An 18,032-nucleotide genomic window follows, 5' to 3' on the forward strand; every position below is an offset into this window, starting at 1 on the left:
TTCGAAGAACCGAAAGAACAGGATTCAGTATAACCGAGGCGCACCGAGATCTCCGAAGCGACATGTTCGCTGAAAAAACGGAACTGAGGCTACGGGCGTCGTGCGTCCTATTTATAACATCCGGTGACGTCGGCTCGACGGAGGCACTCGAGGACAGCGTATCGACGTCATCGATGCAGGACGCCGAAAATTTTCCAAAGCAGCACAGCTGTGGTGATTACTGTCATAGATATGGAATATGTCGGAGGACCCAATCCCCTCGAAACACAACTATCCGGTATGTTGGCCAAGATGTGCTCCCAGGAGAGAAGCGCAATTAAAAGAATGAACCTGGCTAGGGCAGAGCTGACACGCAAACTCTGGGTCTAGTTTATCCCCCCTCATAGAGCCCCTCCAGCTGCAGGAGGAAGGACTGGTAGAGTAGCCATGGGTATCGAGTTCTGAAGCTGCACTGGGGCAAGTAGGACCTTGTCTCCAAGTTTGTACGTCAAAAGAAACTTGTCCGAAGCCAAGATATCCATGAGCCAGTCAGACTCCGACCAGGAAGAAGTCAAGGTGGCCACCTCTTTCTCCTATATGAACAGTAGAGGGCCGTAGGTGAGCAGGAATCACCTGCCAATTGAGGCGGAGGACTTGAGGAGGTCTCAGGACACACCGGGGCTGAAGGCAACAGCTGACAAATATTACAAATTCTCAGCCCCAGAAATTGAATGCTAGTTAAAACAGAGTCAGCTACAGAATGAAAACGAAGACGAGAGTTGAGGTAAAGCCAGCCCTGATCCACACAGCAATGCATGAATCCTAGGGCGATGCATAGAGGTGGAGACATTTTCTCTGGTTTCGATATGAGGAATGTAGATGTTTCTACCAATCCTGCCGCTGTATATCACTTTTTCTGCCATTAGGCCCCATGAAAGCACTGAGGGGTGGGGGGGGGGCAGAAGGGTTAAAGGCTGTGGTGGAAGTGGAAAAAGGAACTGGTGGTGCTCTGTCTGCATCCAAAAAGGAGGGAGTAGGATGGTTGAACAGATGGCGGGGGGGCGGGGTACGGGTGTCGAGGGGTGGTTGACCAGGATCAAAAACTTTGGCTCAAATTGTTATTTCAAGTTCTACAGTAATACTGTCTTATAGAGTTTAGTTACAATAAACACAAATTGCATAATAAAGCCACATGACAACATGTAAATCCTTATAGCAAGATGTTAAGCTAAAAGAATATTATTTTGGTTTTAATTTTCACATCCTGAATGGTAAACTATAAGTCCCAGAATGCAAGACTTTCTGTGATTTGAGACATGTAATAAAAGAAGTTGTGTAATAAACAAAGATAGAGATGCAGATTCTTTCTCACAAAATTCCAGCGCATTGTTATTTATGATGTTGAAAACGTGATTAGCGACTTAAAGCAACTTTTTTTTTTGTTGGCCCGTCAAGATAGTAGACATTATGGACATACATTTTTTGTTTAATGGCCGCTTTGTGCTGCTCACTGTAACTAGAACAGATTTGCAAGGTAACTAGTGCGTTGTGAGCTCTTTGAGCTGGAAATGTTCCACCATGCAATGCATATGAAAGGCTCTGCCACCGATAATAGAAACGTGTTTGCAAGCTGAGCACCTTACTGACCTGCATAGCCAGGACTCTGTGGGTGTGTCTGCATAATAGCTGTGACCTGGGAAACGGGCAGTGCTTGAATGTCCGGCCTGAGCCGAGTCTATATTTGGCTCGGGAGAAAGAACGCGTAAAGGACCCGTTTCTTGAGCCTTTGAACTAAAGGTATGCTCTGGAAAAAGCAAACGAATAGAGTGGCACATGGCGTACAATCCTTCTACACTTCTATCTCTGGTTAACGGGCATGGGAATGACGGAGTGGGGGAGGAAACATGATGGCTTGTCATGTATGTTCCATGCACAGCGCTCGCACTCGGCCCCCCATCCTCCCCGCTTGGGCCGCCTAAAAAGCTCTGGTATCAAAGTGCGGAATTTGTTTTGTTTCATAGTAATGAAGGGCAGAGTCGACCCTGTATTGATAACCTGGCTGAACGGACACGAAATGTGTGCAGCAGGTACTCAGCCCAACGGCTGCCCTTACAGCTGAGGCCAGGGGGGATTGGCAAACTGTCCCTCTGGGCCTCGATTTGGCAGAGGCACGAGAAGGGGACGCGAATCTGCAGAGGGGGTGGGGGCACTACAATGCCGACCCCTGAGTATTGAGAACCGTGTACCCCCGTCCCTTGTGAGGCTGTAGCCGAGCCTCGGGTTCTAGGGGTGAGCAAGAGTGCGCTTGTGAAAGGCTCCCATTCAGGACTCGAGCAGCTCTCACCCCTAAAGTCGCGGGGACTGGCTGGCATGAAAGGGCAGCGCAGACTGGGAGGTCTGACGAGGGAGGCTGGCACACATAACCCCAGGACAAATGATGATGAAAGCTAGCGGCTAGACCTGGACTCTACCGAACCGAGGGGGTGGGGGGGAGCATTCTGAAAGAGGCGGCCTCCCCCCTGCCCTGCCACAGTCGCAAGACTCAAGAGCCTGGCTCCATTTGCTCCTCAGCGAAGGGGCGAGGCTGGCCCGCTGCCAGGAGGGGCGAGAGGTTGCCTGGGGGAGATGGGAGCTCCTGCCAGGAGATTTCCCAGCTGCGCCAAAGCTGCCACCCAGGAGAAGTGTGTACACACACTGATGAATGGGAGTGGACGGGCGCTCCCACTCCCTGGTACTTCACCTTTACCCTGGGCATAAATCCCCGGGGAGGTCTGGAGGCGGCCTGGCACCCCGTGAAAGCAGCACGGAAGCCTGGGAAATCAAGGGCCGTCGTGGTCTGGCGGCCCTGAAAAGGGGCGCTTTAGGCGCCAGCAATCCCCGGCGGCGCGCGCCCAGCCTCATTCCTGCTGCGCCACACGTAGGGCTGCCTGCCCCTGGTGACGGGCCAGCGCCCCACACCTCAGTCACACAGTGCCACCGTGAACATGTAGGCTGCCACGGGCTGGCCTCTCTCCACTTCCATATTAATGTACATGTGTTGGCCGGAGTGATCCACGAGGTTGAATATGGCCAGGCCCTCGGTGCAGCTGTTATCATACAGTAAATGTTGCTGGGTTGCCAGATATGCTCCCAGAGGCGTAGCCAGGATTGTCTAGCAAATGGGGCCTGATGCTAATGTAGTTGGGCCCACTGCACTGACAAAAATATCTGTAAATACCCACACAGCGCTGCTGAGTGGGCATTTACTGATTTTGGATGGGCCTTGCCCCTCAGGCCCTACCCACGCCTCTGTATGCTCCACTCCTTCCTAGGTCATCCACACCACACTGAGGGCATTTAAAGATTATACATCTGAGAAGGAAACCTTAGTTACCAGCCCCACTGGTCTTCTACATCCTTTATCAGATTTACAAACACAATAGTTTTCTATTACTGGTGCAACAAGAATAGCACTATTTTGAGATTGTGAATCTGAGAAAAATTCAATACCGAGAGCGGAACCCGTAATATATGTTTGAACCAGCCAGGAACATTATATCCCCCGCCCCCCACCACCACATTCGACACACCAGTGCAATGGTGGCTGTTATTCCCTGTATATGAATGGAAAATGCCTGTGGTAATGTACACACATACACAAGAGCCTAAAGGTTCTGCGGTAGCCCCCGTTGGCATAGAACATGCTGTTATCTAATCCTAAAAAACTGGGGGACAGCCACACTGGAACGACATACCGAACTCTGCTGATCCCGACAGTGGCTCCTTTACTTCCCCTGTGGAAAAAAAGGAGACCAATGTAAGCTTTGAACACCTCGCGATCAAGCCCCCCCATCCCTCCCCCACTCACATCCATGTTCAGTTGCACAGAAGGCCATACCTACTACAAGAAATCCCTCAATCAATAGTGTAACGTGTTTCGTTGTCCAGTCGACGTTCGCATTTTGATCATCATTCCGAGGGCGCGCTCTTGCACCTTTAGTAAACCTTCAAGGGGTAGACTGCTCACCTTTAAGCATGCACGTTGTGCCCTCAACACCTCTATGCTGTCAAAGAAGAACCCTCATTCCCCTCACAGTAATCCCCGAGTCAGGATTCGCCCTCTCACCCTTAGTCACTCAACTGGAGGGCCATCTGGCTTCTTACCTAGCCATGAAACCCTTCAGGGATTTCCTCATCTTCCCATACATGTTCATAGGGCTTCATCACAGTCCACTGGGTGCTTAGCTACTCCTCTTGTAATCCCCCCATACATGTTCATAGGGCTTCGTCAGTCCACTGGGTGTTTAGCTACTCCTCTTGTAATCCCCCATACATGTTCATAGGGCTTCGTCACAGTCCACTGGGTGCTTAGCTACTCCTCTTGTAATCCCCCCATACATGTTCATAGGGCTTCGTCACAGTCCACTGGGTGCTTAGCTACTCCTCTTGTAATCCCCCATACATGTTCATAGGGCTTCGTCACAGTCCACTGGGTGCTTAGCTACTCCTCTTGTAATCCCCCCATACATGTCCATAGGGCTTCGTCACAGTCCACTGGGTGCTTAGCTACTTCTCTTGTAATCCCCCCATACATGTTCATAGGGCTTCGTCACAGTCCACTGGGTGCTTAGCTACTCCTCTTGTAATCCCCCATACATGTTCATAGGGCTTCGTCACAGTCCACTGGGTGCTTAGCTACTCCTCTTGTAATCCCCCATACATGTTCATAGGGCTTTGTCACAGTCCACTGGGTGCTTAGCTACTCCTCTTGTAATCCCCCCCATACATGTTCATAGGGCTTCGTCACAGTCCATTGGGTGCTTAGCTACTCCTCTTGTAATCCCCCCATACATGTTCATAGGGCTTCGTCACAGTCCACTGGGTGCTTAGCTACTCCTCTTGGAATCCCCCCATACATGTTCATAGGGCTTCGTCACAGTCCACTGGGTGCTTAGCTACTCCTCTTGTAATCCCCCATACATGTTCATAGGGCTTCGTCACAGTCCACTGGGTGCTTAGCTACTCCTCTTGTAATCCCCATGTGCCTTTGTCATCATCTTTGTAATTATTACTTTCCCCACTAGAACTGTTCCTGTGGCTTTCTCGCTCCTTCTAAGGCCCCCGTTGCATCCTCATTCCCCACGGGCGCTTGCTCATCCCCCAACAAAACCATTGGGAGATTCCTCACCCCCATGTAATCAACCTCTTGTATTCCCTCAGCGAAACGTTACAATCCATCTACAATACAACGGTATGTTTTCCACTTACCCTGCAGTTCTCTTCGGAGGCCCTCCTCTCTCACTCACTTCCCCTGACATGCCTTCAAATAATCTACTCGATTTAAACCCTTTTTAATCTCTTTAATAACCCCCACACTCCCACTAATCTCCAGAGGACATCCTCACTACCACTGTAATCCCTCAAGGCTCTTCCTTATTCCTCCCATAATCCCACACATCGACTCGGAATTCCCCAGCGATCCCTCAACTGCTCTTGTAATTGCTTGTGGGGCTTCCTAGAGATCTTCCTCATTCCCAATAAAATCCACCACAGAGCTTCCTCGCTCCAAGTACTTCAGTTGGGAAGTTTTTCAGATATACAGCAATCGCTCCTTATGGGACTTCATCGGGCAATGGGCAATCCTGAAAGGGAGGTTTTGCATGTCTGCTGTAGCTAAACCCCAGTCACACCATCCTGGAAGCCCTTTGTTATCGCCTCATTCCCCTTGCAAATTTTCATCAGTCATCTCGACACCGCCTGTATAAACACCTGTGAGCTCCCCCCTTCTCTGCCGAACAAGCAAACTGCGACCTCCAGCTGCCAACTGGGCATCTTTATGCCCATGCACTCCTTCCCCTTGCACTGTGCCGCCCTGCCACTGAGCTCAGACTGCATTCCTGCACACACTCTGTCCGCTGACCATATACCCACACCTCGGATCACCCACACTCTCTTCTCAGTGGTGTGCTCCCTCCTCTGACCCTATACCCACCTGTCAGTGAAGAGATGCATCGACAGCACATAGTTCAGGGTGGTCTTGAACTCCAGGTAGGGCCTGAGAAACAAAAGAAACAATAAGAGGCAGGACCAGACTTTGGGCCCTGGAGAACCTCCAGGCCACGTGCACAACACATGAAGGGCTGCATGTGATCTGGCAATCAAGCCAGCCCAAGACAGAGATCCCAGAAGATTCAACAACACAGCCAACCATGATCCCAACAAGTGATGAGCTACGTACAGATCAGGCCACCAGAACTGTAACGCTCAGCAAGGGCAAATTAAGGGCGCACAGAGGACCACAGAGGGCTCCGGAAAGATAGGAAATAGGAGACCTAATTGTGCTAGTCACGGAGCATTAGGAACACTCTGGCAGAACCAACTCCCTCAAGGTGCTGAAGTAGCACTGTTAGGAACGATCAAGAGGTCAATGTGTTTTAAAGAGGGCAGTCACATGTTTAGTGAGCTAGAGAATATGGTGGCTAAGTCTTGAAAATGCTTACAAAGATTCTTTTAATGCTTTCACACCCCCATGCGGAATACTAGAACAAACACCATCATATCTTCTTGGCTAGATCACAGGGATGCCTTACATTTGATTGAGCCTCCACGGATTCAGAGCTCTACTACATGCCTTGTGACAGGAAGGAGGTGCCACAATCATACCTGCCTAAAGACTGCTGCATTCTATTGACTGCCTGCTAACACAAGAGGCAAGGTCAAGAGTCCGTGACTGCTACAAGACTATTGGGCTTGATCTCAAGATTGACCAAATGCATCCAGTACCGCTTTGGATCTTCCTCCTCCAGGTTCCCTAAAGGACCTGTGTCCATCTCGGATAGGAATGTGAACGGGAGGGGGTCATTTTACAGTCATGCAGCTATGCAGAGGAAATACAGCCAGAGCTTGAACTCAACATTCAGGATAAGAGTAGAAGAATACAGTGTGAGCTTCAACTCAACATTCAGGCTTTGAGTAGCAGAATATAGTGTGAGCTTCAACTCAACATTCAGGCTTGGTGCAGCTGAATACAGCCAGAGCTTGCTCAACATTCAGGCTATGTGTAGAAGAATTCAGCCTGAGCTTCAACTCAACATGCAGGCTATTGGTAGAAGAATACAGTGGGAGCTTGAAGTCAAGAGTCAGCGCAGCAGCGTGAAATTCAAGACCTAGGGTATGAGATGGAAAACTACCAGGGGACCAGTCTGCCTGCCTCCCTGAAACTTGAGGAGAATCATCTCCGATTCCGGAAACACCTCAAAACCTTTCTCTCTTTGCTTCTGCTTTTTCTCCCCCTCTCCCCTGTTGACCCGGCTGAAACTGAAACTGGACTGGTTACCTGGTCACCCTCTAATCTCGGGCCCAGGTCCCCTCCCCCTCCAGTCGCACACCCGCACTGCCTTCCTGGCAACCCCCTCACTTGGGGACTGTTTTCTGCATCCCTACAGTCCCACTACCAGCACTTACACCTGATGTCTGCACTTACCATTGCACTTGCCACCTGCTGAGCGTACTTCTACTTATTGTTATTTATTCTTTTATCACACGTACTGCACTGTCCCCTTCCCCGCACTTTCCCCTTTCCCTCTCCCATGCACTTGCGATCTGAATGACACCTGGCCTAGTAGGATCATTGTCTGTCTTCCCTCTGTTCCCCCTCCCTTGCCTCGTTGCGCCTTGAAACACTTGTGTATAGGCACGTTATAAATGCCATATCATATGCATGGTACGAGATGCAGAATAAGGCCTGCACATCACCTTTCAGGGTATGAGCTGCAAACTTAACTTTGATGTCAGCAGTCAGAGTATGGGCCCCATGATACAGCATGGTATCCAGCATTCAGAAAATAAACTACAGGACTACCTGGACTTCACCATTAAGAGTAAGACCTGCAGTACACAGCATGCCCGCTAGCTTTCAGGGTATACGCTGCAGAACACCACCTGAGAACCCACATTCAAGGTCTGATCTGCAGAACACAGACTGGTCTTCAGGGTAAGAGCTGACAAACAGACTGAGCTACAGCCAAAGGAGACGCAGAAAAGACGGGGCCTCAGTTCCCAGACTAAAGCTGCAGGACGCAACCACCTTCAGCATCCAGGATTTGGTCTTCAGAACAAAGAACAGCTTCATAATCCAAGACTGAGGCTTCAGCAACCAGGATTTGTCCTGCGGAATACATATGGGCAGGAGCCGCTAAGTGCAGGTTGGCGTACAGCATCTAGCGGAGGACTACAGGAGCATTCTCTGAGCTTCAGGATACAGCTGCACAGGCTCTGATGGCTGGTGCCTCTACAGGAAGGATGGAGCTGGTGTGGGGGTAACACTGACACGTAGTATGTAGGAATGAATGCCTTTGAGGCACAAGGGGAAGCAATGGCCAGACCAACAGCTCAGATACCAAGGTGTTCTCTTGCACCTCCAGAACCTCTCCCACCATTCCCAGAGGCCCACTCCGATATGGCTGATAAGCAGCATGCTCCCACTGAGACTCACCCATAAAGCTCCCAGGTGTCAACGCGTGGGAAGATGCGAATGAAGCCGCCTCTCCGCTCCCACTCCTCATTCACTTTGCGCAGAGTCCTTACCTGAAAGAAGAGGAGAGAGAGATCAGGCCTAAATGTGTCTCACCAGATCATTAATCACAATGAGACCCGAGCCCACCAGCAGCCAGGACTGCAGTCTCAAGCAGTCAGAGAGGTAGCTGCTGATCGGTGTCTGATGTGACTGCAGCCTCGCTCAATCAAAAGGGTACTACAAGGGACCAATCCCAAAGGGCTTTATAGCAAGGTAGAGTATGACATTTACTGAAAAGTGAGGAAAGAAAAACACATTTCAATGATCAGCAGCTCTTACCGAGTCTATGGTTACATCCAGCATAGGACGCCACATGCTGCAGGTCACATTGCACTCTCTCTTACTTTCAAGAATGTCACAATCAAAAAGAAACACAAAAAGTCATGCAAAAGCCCCCTTCTCTTTCTCACATTAACACCCCGGGGTCATCGACTGAATGTATTCATATTCATTTTAACGTAAAAGCTTTTCTGGATCGATTAGTCCACTGAACGCAGAGCCAAATAGGACAAAAAAGGGATAGGGAAAAGGGGGCGTGTGGGGGTGGGGGGGGGTTTGCAGGTTAGAAAAGCTGGCCATATGAATGTGTAGCACTAATAACACCGAAGAAACACGAATCCAGACCACACTCCACAATCCTCTCAGCGCACATGCTTCAGAAAGGCAATCCCAACAAGTCCCATAGTCACCTCATTCTCAGCTGGCCCCTTCTATGGATCTTGTCCAACACCTTCACCTCCTGGTGCACTGCACTATTCCGAGCAAACAGACTAATAACCAGCAAGCTACCGCACCTTTCAACGTTCAATAACCAGCAAGTTACAGCACCTTTCAGCGTTCAATAACCAGCAAGTTACAGCACCTTTCAACGTTAAATAACCAGCAAGTAACAGCACCTTTCAACGTTAAATAACCAGCAAGTTACAGCACCTTTCAACGTTCAATAACCAGCAACTTAGAGCACCTTTCAACGTTCAATAACCAGCAAGCTACAGCACCTTTCAGCGTTCAATAACCAGCAAGCTACAACACCTTTCAGCATTTAATAACCAGCAAGCTGCAGCAGCTTTCAACGTTCAATAACCAGCAAGCTACAGCAGCTTCCAACGTTTCAATAACCAGCAAGCTACAGCAGCTTTCAACATTTAATAACCAGAAAGCTACAGCAGCTTTCAACGTTCAATAACCAGCAAGTTACAGCACCTTTCAGCGTTCAATAACCAGCAAGATACAGCACCTTTCAGCGTTCAATAATCAGCAAGCTACAGCAGCTTTCAATGTTCAATAACCAGCAAGCTACAGCAGCTTGCAACGTTCAATAACCAGCAAGCTACAGCACCTTGCAATGTTCAATAACCAGCAAGCTACAGCAGCTTTCAACGTTCAATAACCAGCAAACTACAGCACCTTTCAGCGTTCAATAACCAGCAAGCTACAGCAGCTTTCAACGTTCAATAACTAGCAAGCTACAGCAGCTTTCAACATTTCAATAACCAGCAAGCTACAGCAGCTTCAAACGTTCAATAACCAGCAAGCTACAGCAGCTTTCAACGTTCAATAACCAGCAAGCTACAGCAGCTTCAAACGTTCAATAACCAGCAAGCTACAGCAGCTTTCAACGTTCAATAACCAGCAAGCAACAGCACCTTTCAACGCTCTTTACAGAAGAGATTTATTACATTATAGAACAGACAGAGGAAAGCTTGGAACACCCCTGTCTTGTTTTTGTTGATTCCCTGCCGATATACCTAGTTCCAATCCTCACCTGGTGGGCTCCAATTCCCACAGACCCATGTGTGTGGCAATTCTGATGTGCACCCCAGAAGTGCTAGACTTCTGTGGGGTGGGTCCCCCAAAGTACCCACTGTTCCACAAGTACACCGTAGCTATACTTGTGGTCAGGCTACTTGGCTGGTGTAAGTTCTACTAGGTTCCAGAGACCAACCTAGAGCTGCACCCGGGGCGATGGCTACAGGCCACTCTACTCAATTGTAGGTGGCACCTACAGTCAGACCATGTTCCTGATAAGCATGCATGAGAGGATGCTAAGATGGATGGCTGGTGGCCAAGATGGCTCCCCTGGCCAAGACTATGCCCCAACCTGTTCGTGAAAACCAAGGAAGCTGCCATGTGGTTGTCAGAAAAGTTAGAATAGTGACAGATCTTTTCAGTACACAATCTACATCTATAGACCTCTCAGGAGGTCACAGCGATCATACACTCAATGCGACCTCTGAAGAGGTCTGCAGACATGGGCTATGTACCTTCCCTCCAGGCTGCTTGCTGCCCTTACCCCTTCCAGCATTGCCATGTTGGGTCATTATGAACACTATATCCCTTGACTGTCAGCAATTTGAAGCAGCTTTAAGACAAAATAAGTACAATGCATAAAAGCTTTAACACAAAGAACCTTCGCCCATGTCTAAATCAACTTGCATTTCTTGGCCCAAAAACACACTTTCCTTTATCCACATTAAGCCATAAGTGTCTGGTCCTGTAGGCTCAATCTACTTGGGATGTATAAGTACCTAGAAGTCTAGGATGGCTCACCTTGCATCGCAGTGCTTTGGGGAAGTCTTAGACCGGACACCCTTCTTGCTCTCCGATGCAAGCTGGGGTGAGTTCCCACCACATCAGAGGACGGAGTTTACACTGCCTGCCCTACCCTTTAGTGACGGATCGGGGTAAGCTTTACTTGGTCTACAAGACTGAATAAAATGGCACTATTTTGCTCCTGCTGTGCAGAAAGAGAGAGTACTGTACCAGCTGGCCCTATCAAAACTGTGCTGCCTCTCATGTCTTCCATGACAGGGAGACACTTACTCCACCTGTAAGCCTTATTGGGCCTGTGTTATCATGCCGGGAACCCCCACAACTTGTGCTGATCTTCACTTTTCTATGGCGAGAGAGTAAGAGGTGAGCCTTTTCACTACCCATAGTCTGCCCTCGGTACTCCTCTCCTCTTCCACAGAGTAAGAGTATCATGCCGCCTTTGCTGACTTTCACCTATTCCAAGCCAAGGACAGGGACAGTTTACAACACCCCTAGACAGAACCTGAGCTGCGTTAGAGCTCTACTTCCAAGGGCAGAGTGAGCTCCCCCCCCCCTAGTAGATGCAGTGTTTCTGCACAGTTACCCACCTCGTCCATGGTCAGGCTTAAGACAGAGTTGGATGTTTTTCCCGTCTTCTCTTTGGTAGAGGCAGTCATCATATTCGTCTCAACGTCGCTGGCAGACAGAGGGCGTTGACGCTGCAAACAATAACAGAGAATTATGGCTTCCCCAACTAGCCTCGGATTTCTCTTCTGCCCAATGCAAAAGCCGTCACTGTTGAAGCAGTGTGCTATGGTTCACACCCAAGTCACCATCAGCATTAATCAGAGTGCAACACATCAGGCAGGAGATGCACAACCCAAGCCTCTGAGTCCAAGATCCATGCACAAGGACAGTAACCGGATTGGTCACACATTTAGCGACACCAGCAAAGCAACAGCGGCCAAAGAACACATGCAAGAGGAGCCCAAACTGTGGAAGAGTTGAGGGGAAGAAAAGGAGGAAAGATCCCAGATAGAGATGAAGAGAATGTGGCCCCCGCTGAACACCAAGCCTTGTGAAACCCTCAGTGTCTGCACGGCTGCCCCACTGCACCGAAAGGTTATATTTAGGACAGAAGAGAGACATAGATATATGGTTCATTATGTACTTGTGAGACCAATGTACATAATGTTGATAATTTTAGTATAAAAGAGAACAGAAAAAAGTGCTTTATTATGCGGTTCTCGTTGCTGCAAAGAGTCTTTCAAAATGTTAGGCGCTCAGAGGTGTATTATAGACCCAGAAGAACTAGGTTACCCCAGAGCACCCCTTTTCAGGAAGAACCTCAGCAGCGCCGACAAGCACAGTATAGACTGCCATACAGTATGGGCACAAAGGAACATTACTCACCACCTTGGCGCTCACGATTCGATTCTGTGCAGAAGATGCACGCTACAACAAAATAACATGAAAAGATTGCTATCACTGGGGAAGGGAACAGAAGCCATTGACTGGAGACCAGAGAAAGAGCTCTGTGACTGGATCTACAAAAGCTCACTCAAGAGACAAGGGCAGAGGATATGGCAGAGGTTTCTTAGATTCCAACAAGTCCCTGCACCTAGATTCACCATTTCACACAACATTGAACGTGTTCACTTCTAGACATACTGCCTGGCATGATCAGTCTCTTGGAAATGCTAAGACTTAATCAGACTTGGGTGACGGATGGAAAGGAAGGACCTAAACAGGCCAACTTCGGAATATAGCAAACCCAAGATGGGCATGTATTTAGTGTTTAGAGAGGAGTTCTGATTTCCCAGACTTGCCATTCTCTCAGCAAACCTTTCCAATTCTCAAACCTAGCGATGGGGGAGTGGAAGGGGTACTTTGCATGGCTGCTTGACAAATCCCCGAACTCACAGCTATTATTTAAGGCCATGTTGTTCAGTCATCCTGACCAATATGGGAAATGGAGCACCTCCCAGATAATTGGATCAAAACTGAAAGGACACTTATCAGAAAGGGAATGGCCAGCAGAATTCGTTCCACAAGAAAAATCGGAGTTGAAGTGCCATATGAAAGACTACAAGCCCCAGACTGAAAATACTGAGAAGTGATTCAACACTAAACCCTATAGTCAAACACCCTATAGAAAAAAGGTTTTAGATGTACAACAATTTAGATCCACAAATGCTTACAAACATGGCTAGCGGTCGTCTCAAGACTAACATGATAGCTGCCCCAGGTTCATTTTAGGCAACATTCTGACAGTGTAAGAACACATTCTTGTTAGCCTGAACTTCTACATTGCTTGGTAGCCCAAAAAACTAACAAAGTTATATTGCGGGAACATTTGAAATGAGGACAAAGGTATTCTATCACAGTTTCCAACCCTGGCACCCAAAACTCTACGAAAAGTTATGAACCTAAAACTATTCACAATTTTATATAAGGCTTCAGCAAAGCAAACACTGGCCCTAACCTTATACAAAAATACAATGTTGGACCATAAGGCACCATCCTTCATGATGAAACCGCTAAATGCCTCTGTGACCTCTGGGAATGTTCGATTTAGGTTTACAAGATGTGAGGGTGTAGAAGAAGGAAACTGACAAGGAGGGGTCATGGTGCGGGCTATACAGTTTTATTACATAAATAACGAATCCTATCTTTCCTTATTTCTAAGGGGCTTGCCCTGCCTCAACGTAAGAAAACCTAGTGATCTGTCAGAACGTCCCTCAAAAGAAATATTCTTCCCGTCCTCAGATAGAAACCATCTAATCTGCCCCTAACACTAGAAACATAAGCTTTTAACTAAAGTAAAGTTTGAGTTTCCTTCACCACGAGAATTACTCTCTTCTCCTGGTTAACATTTCAGTCTCATATTATAGAACAGTTCCCCCAACCACTTAAGATCTTGGATGCTGAGGAATTACTAAAAAATGAGGGACTCACAAGTTGAGAAGGTATTGTATTACATGAAGCAAAAGTACTGGGAGCAGGGGGATAAAGCGGGGAAGTTGTTGGCAAGTAGATTGAAGAGTTGTTCGGAGAGGGTGTATGTCCAAAAAGTTGTTGATGCGTCTGGAAATTTGGAGATTAAGAAAGGTAAAATTGGTGAATGTTTTCGCTCCTTTTATGCTAAATTGTATAAGGAAGATATTGCACCACAAATAGGTGATTTTGATAGATTCTTTGGTACAATTGAACTCCCAGTGCTTTCTGAAGAAGGTAAATGTTTTATGGAGGCACCGATTACTATCCTAGAGGTTTTGTCAGTAATTGAGGAAATGAATAAGGGTAAATCTCCGGGGATGGATGGTTTGACGGTAGAATTTTATCAGAAATTTGGTGAAGTGTTGGCGCCGAGTTTGTGTGAATTATATAACTGTTTTTTGAGGGAGGGGAGGTTATGTGATTCCATGAAGGAGGCAATCATCACGGTGATCCCGAAACCTGGAAAGGATATTACTAAGTGCAATAATTATCGGCCTATCTCCTTACTTAATGTATACCTGAAGATTTTTACGAAAATACTGACAGTAAGGCTTAAAAAATATATGGGTGATTTAGTGGAGCGTTCTCAAACAGGATTCATGGAGCGAAGGTATGGATATGATAATATTCAAACACTGTTAGATATTTTGAGTTTGCCGGGCTCGGAAATAAAGGACATTTTGTTGATTTTTTTAGACGCCGAGAAGGCCTTTGATAGGGTGAATTGGGGCTTTCTGAATTATACGCTGTTGAAGTTGGGTTTTGGTCCTTTCTTTCTTAAGGCTATTCAAGCTCTTCAGAATGGCATTTCCGTTGTTTAGAGGCACTCGCCAAGGTTGCCCCTTGTCGCCACTGTTATTTAATTTAGTGTTGGAGCCCCTGTTGGCATATATACGTCAGATGAGATGTATCAGAGGGTTTGCAGTGGGAGAAGGGGAAGTAAAGGCTCTGGCTTATGCGGATGATGTGGTGGTCGTCTTGAATGACCCTGTTGTAGGGGGTCAACTATTAAGGGAGGTCTTTGAGGAGGTGAGTAAGCTATCTGGGTATCGGATCAACTGGGATAAGACGGTGGTATTTCCGGTGAGGGCTTCACCAGGATGTGAACAGCTGCTGGGGTGGGATTGTAAATGGGAATATTCTAGTGTGAAATATTTGGGTATTCATATTACTCAAGATTTTGGAAAGTTAGTAAGTTATAATGTGGATAAAATCATTGAGGTTCTTAGGCGGGATATTATGAGAAGGGGACGTGTTAATCTGACTCTTTAGGGCAAAATTAATGCTATTAAAATGATTTTGCTGCCAAAGATTCTGTATGTTGTTCAATCTCTGCCTTTACATTTTACAAAGGGAGCATTGGCACGTGTAGATAGATTGTTTCAGGATTTTTTGTGGGGATTTGGGAAGAGAGCCAAGATTCCCCGGTACATTATGGTCAGGAAAGTTAAAGATGCGGGATTTGGGTACCCGGTATTGAAAAACTACTGTAGTGGTTTTTTGTTAAACAAAGTGTCTAATTACACTGGTGTAGACCTGAACCGGGTACCGTGGTGGGTACAAATTGAGATGCAGCGGTTTTTGCCTTATGATATTAAAGGTTTGTTTTCTTTTGGAAAGTTGCCTAAGAAGGTACAGTGTTTGAAATCGGTGTTAGCTACCAAAGAAGCGTTGTCGTCATGGATTATAGGTACTGGTCAGGGACTATATCTTTATAAAGAGGCTTCACTTTGGCATAATCCTGGTCTGCAGTATAATAATAAGGTACTGACTTGGAAGAGTTGGCTTCAGAGGGGAGTTTTGAATATTGGCGATGTGTGGAATGATGCTGGGGTGGTACCTTTTGGGAGTTTAGTTGAGAAATTTGGTTTGAGGGACAGGGAATTGAGAAGATATGAAATTTTGGTAGCTTTACTCTTGGAACGGAGAGAAATGTTGGATGCTCCATTCTTGAAAAAGCCAGAGAATTTTGATAAATTGGAAATGGGATTTCAAAAAGTGTCTACATTTATGCAGTTTATGCAACTGGATGGGCAATGGTTGGACTCGTGGGAAAAGTTGAGGTTATCGTGGACGGAGGAGTTGGGCAGGGAACTCACATTGAAAGAGTGGGATAAGATTTGGAGAGTGCCGACGACTGCCAAAGTGGATTTGCAATTACGTTACATACATCAAAGGATATTGGGCAGAATATATTGGACTCCAACACGTATGTGCAAATTGGGTTTAGTTGATGATGATTTGTGTTGGGGTTGTGGAAAAGAACAGGGTACTCTGTTACATATGTTGTGGCATTGTGAAAGAGTGGTAAGATTTTGGAGGGAGGTTATTGACAGGATTGATCAGGTCTGGGACATTGTTTACCCACGCAATCCCTTAGCAGTTATATTCCTGTCGTATGGTGGTGGGCGTAATGTAAGTTGGGTGATATTGTGCGGGGTGCGTAAAGTTTTGTTGGTGGCGGTTAAACAAGTGTTGAAGGTCTGGAAGACACGAAAAAAGCCGACAGTGGAGGAGTGGATTTTGGATGTTAGAGCTTTATCAAGATTTGAAAAAACTATGTTTAGTAAACAAAACAAGGCAGAACTTTATGATGAAATGTGGGAGAGTTTTAATGACCTTTATGGATAATGCTGGGTTGAATTATAGAGTGGAGTGAAATGGTTTACTTTCAGGTACTTTACATATAGGGGGGGGAATTGTGTTGTTTATGTGGTTGTTTTGTGTAGTCTTGTTTGTCTGTTGTTATTTGTTTGATATATCTGGTTTGGTTAATTTTACATTTTGAAATGGTGGGATATGGGGTTATGGTATGAAATTCTGCTGTATTGCTTCCTGCTATTGTATATTTTGCAGTTCAATGACTTATGATGATGATACTGCTTGTTGAATATTGTTGAAAATGAGAAATAAAGAGTTGAAAAAAAAAAAAACATTTCAGTCTCATAGTGATGCAGGGGTAATTCCTTCCATGTTCAACTACAATGGGCCTGGGGAATGGCTCCCTTCTCCTGGTCCTGCTGTCAAAGCTCCACACAATGTTCTTTAAGCACTTGAGTAAAAACATGGATTATTCTTTTTAACTCCTTTCAGGAAGTAGAAAAACTCATAGCCATATTTGGCTTCCATTTAACACTCTGATGATGGATATATTGTCCAGGATTCTCTATATCTTTCTTGTATGTCTCACTACAGGTTTCTGCATCATATTGAGGGGATTGTTTCCCAAAGCTCTTGGGATTTCCAATGACGTTTGTTGGGCCGCAGCGACGAGGGAGACTATTCCAATGCCCTCTGTTTTAACAGAAGTATTAGGTGAATCACTGTGATGAGGGAGATGGCTCCCGATGCACTCTGCTTGAGCAGTGGTAATGGACTGACCACTGAGATGAGGGGGATGGCTCCGATGCACTCTGCTTTAGTTGGGCCTCTTCCCCAACCCCACCCGGGGTTAGCACTCACTAACAATATGCACGCTGTAGCTAATATATTTTTTCCCTAGCCTCATGAAAGGGCTCCCCCACTGGGGAGAAGTAATGAGCCCCGGTGAATCGTCCCAAAGAGAAGTATTGACCCAGTGCCTCAAGAAGTCAGAGTGGGACCACTAGCTTCGGGCAACTTCCACCTGTTTTTGAAGGAGAGTGTCTCACAAGTTGCAGACTCTTTTTCAAACAAAAGATCTTGACGGACTCTAAACCAGGTGGATTTCACCCAATAAGAGGCACAGAGCCACCAGTGCTAGCAGCAATCAATGATCATGCCGGTGGACGGTGAGGGTTTCTGAGTGCCAATATTATTTGTTGTGTCTGAAACGTTCAACACCATTGGCAACTACATTGACTTAGAATAAACAAGATGGCAATCAGGCGAGGGGTCCTGCCATGGAGTAAAACCTTTCCGATATGCATTACCCCCTAAAGTATGTAGCACACAGATCATTTGGTGCTGAATTGAACCTGCTCAAACA

At 46.8% G+C, this 18,032-nt stretch overlaps 1 protein-coding gene across 5 annotated transcripts in view; it reads right to left on the minus strand.

Annotated features, from left to right (window-relative positions):
• Positions 1–18,032, minus strand: part of TTLL5 (tubulin tyrosine ligase like 5) — a 769,178-nt gene that overhangs the window by 515,996 nt on the left and 235,150 nt on the right. For 4 of the 5 annotated variants that reach the window (XM_069638034.1, XM_069638033.1, XM_069638030.1 and 1 more), the window contains 5 exons: positions 12,479–12,520; positions 11,674–11,784; positions 8,453–8,544; positions 5,951–6,013; positions 3,714–3,752 (listed from right to left, as the gene is read on the minus strand). In XM_069638034.1, the coding sequence (XP_069494135.1) occupies positions 3,714–3,752; positions 5,951–6,013; positions 8,453–8,544; positions 11,674–11,784; positions 12,479–12,520 (347 nt within the window). The remainder of the gene's footprint in view (positions 1–3,713; positions 3,753–5,950; positions 6,014–8,452; positions 8,545–11,673; positions 11,785–12,478; positions 12,521–18,032) is intronic. The other variant, XM_069638032.1, reaches the window with a different exon arrangement.

This window comes from Ambystoma mexicanum, chromosome 14 (genome assembly GCF_040938575.1).
Source record: "Ambystoma mexicanum isolate Mex_15411 chromosome 14, UKY_AmexF1_1, whole genome shotgun sequence".
NCBI classification, from domain to species: Eukaryota; Metazoa; Chordata; class Amphibia; order Caudata; family Ambystomatidae; genus Ambystoma; species Ambystoma mexicanum.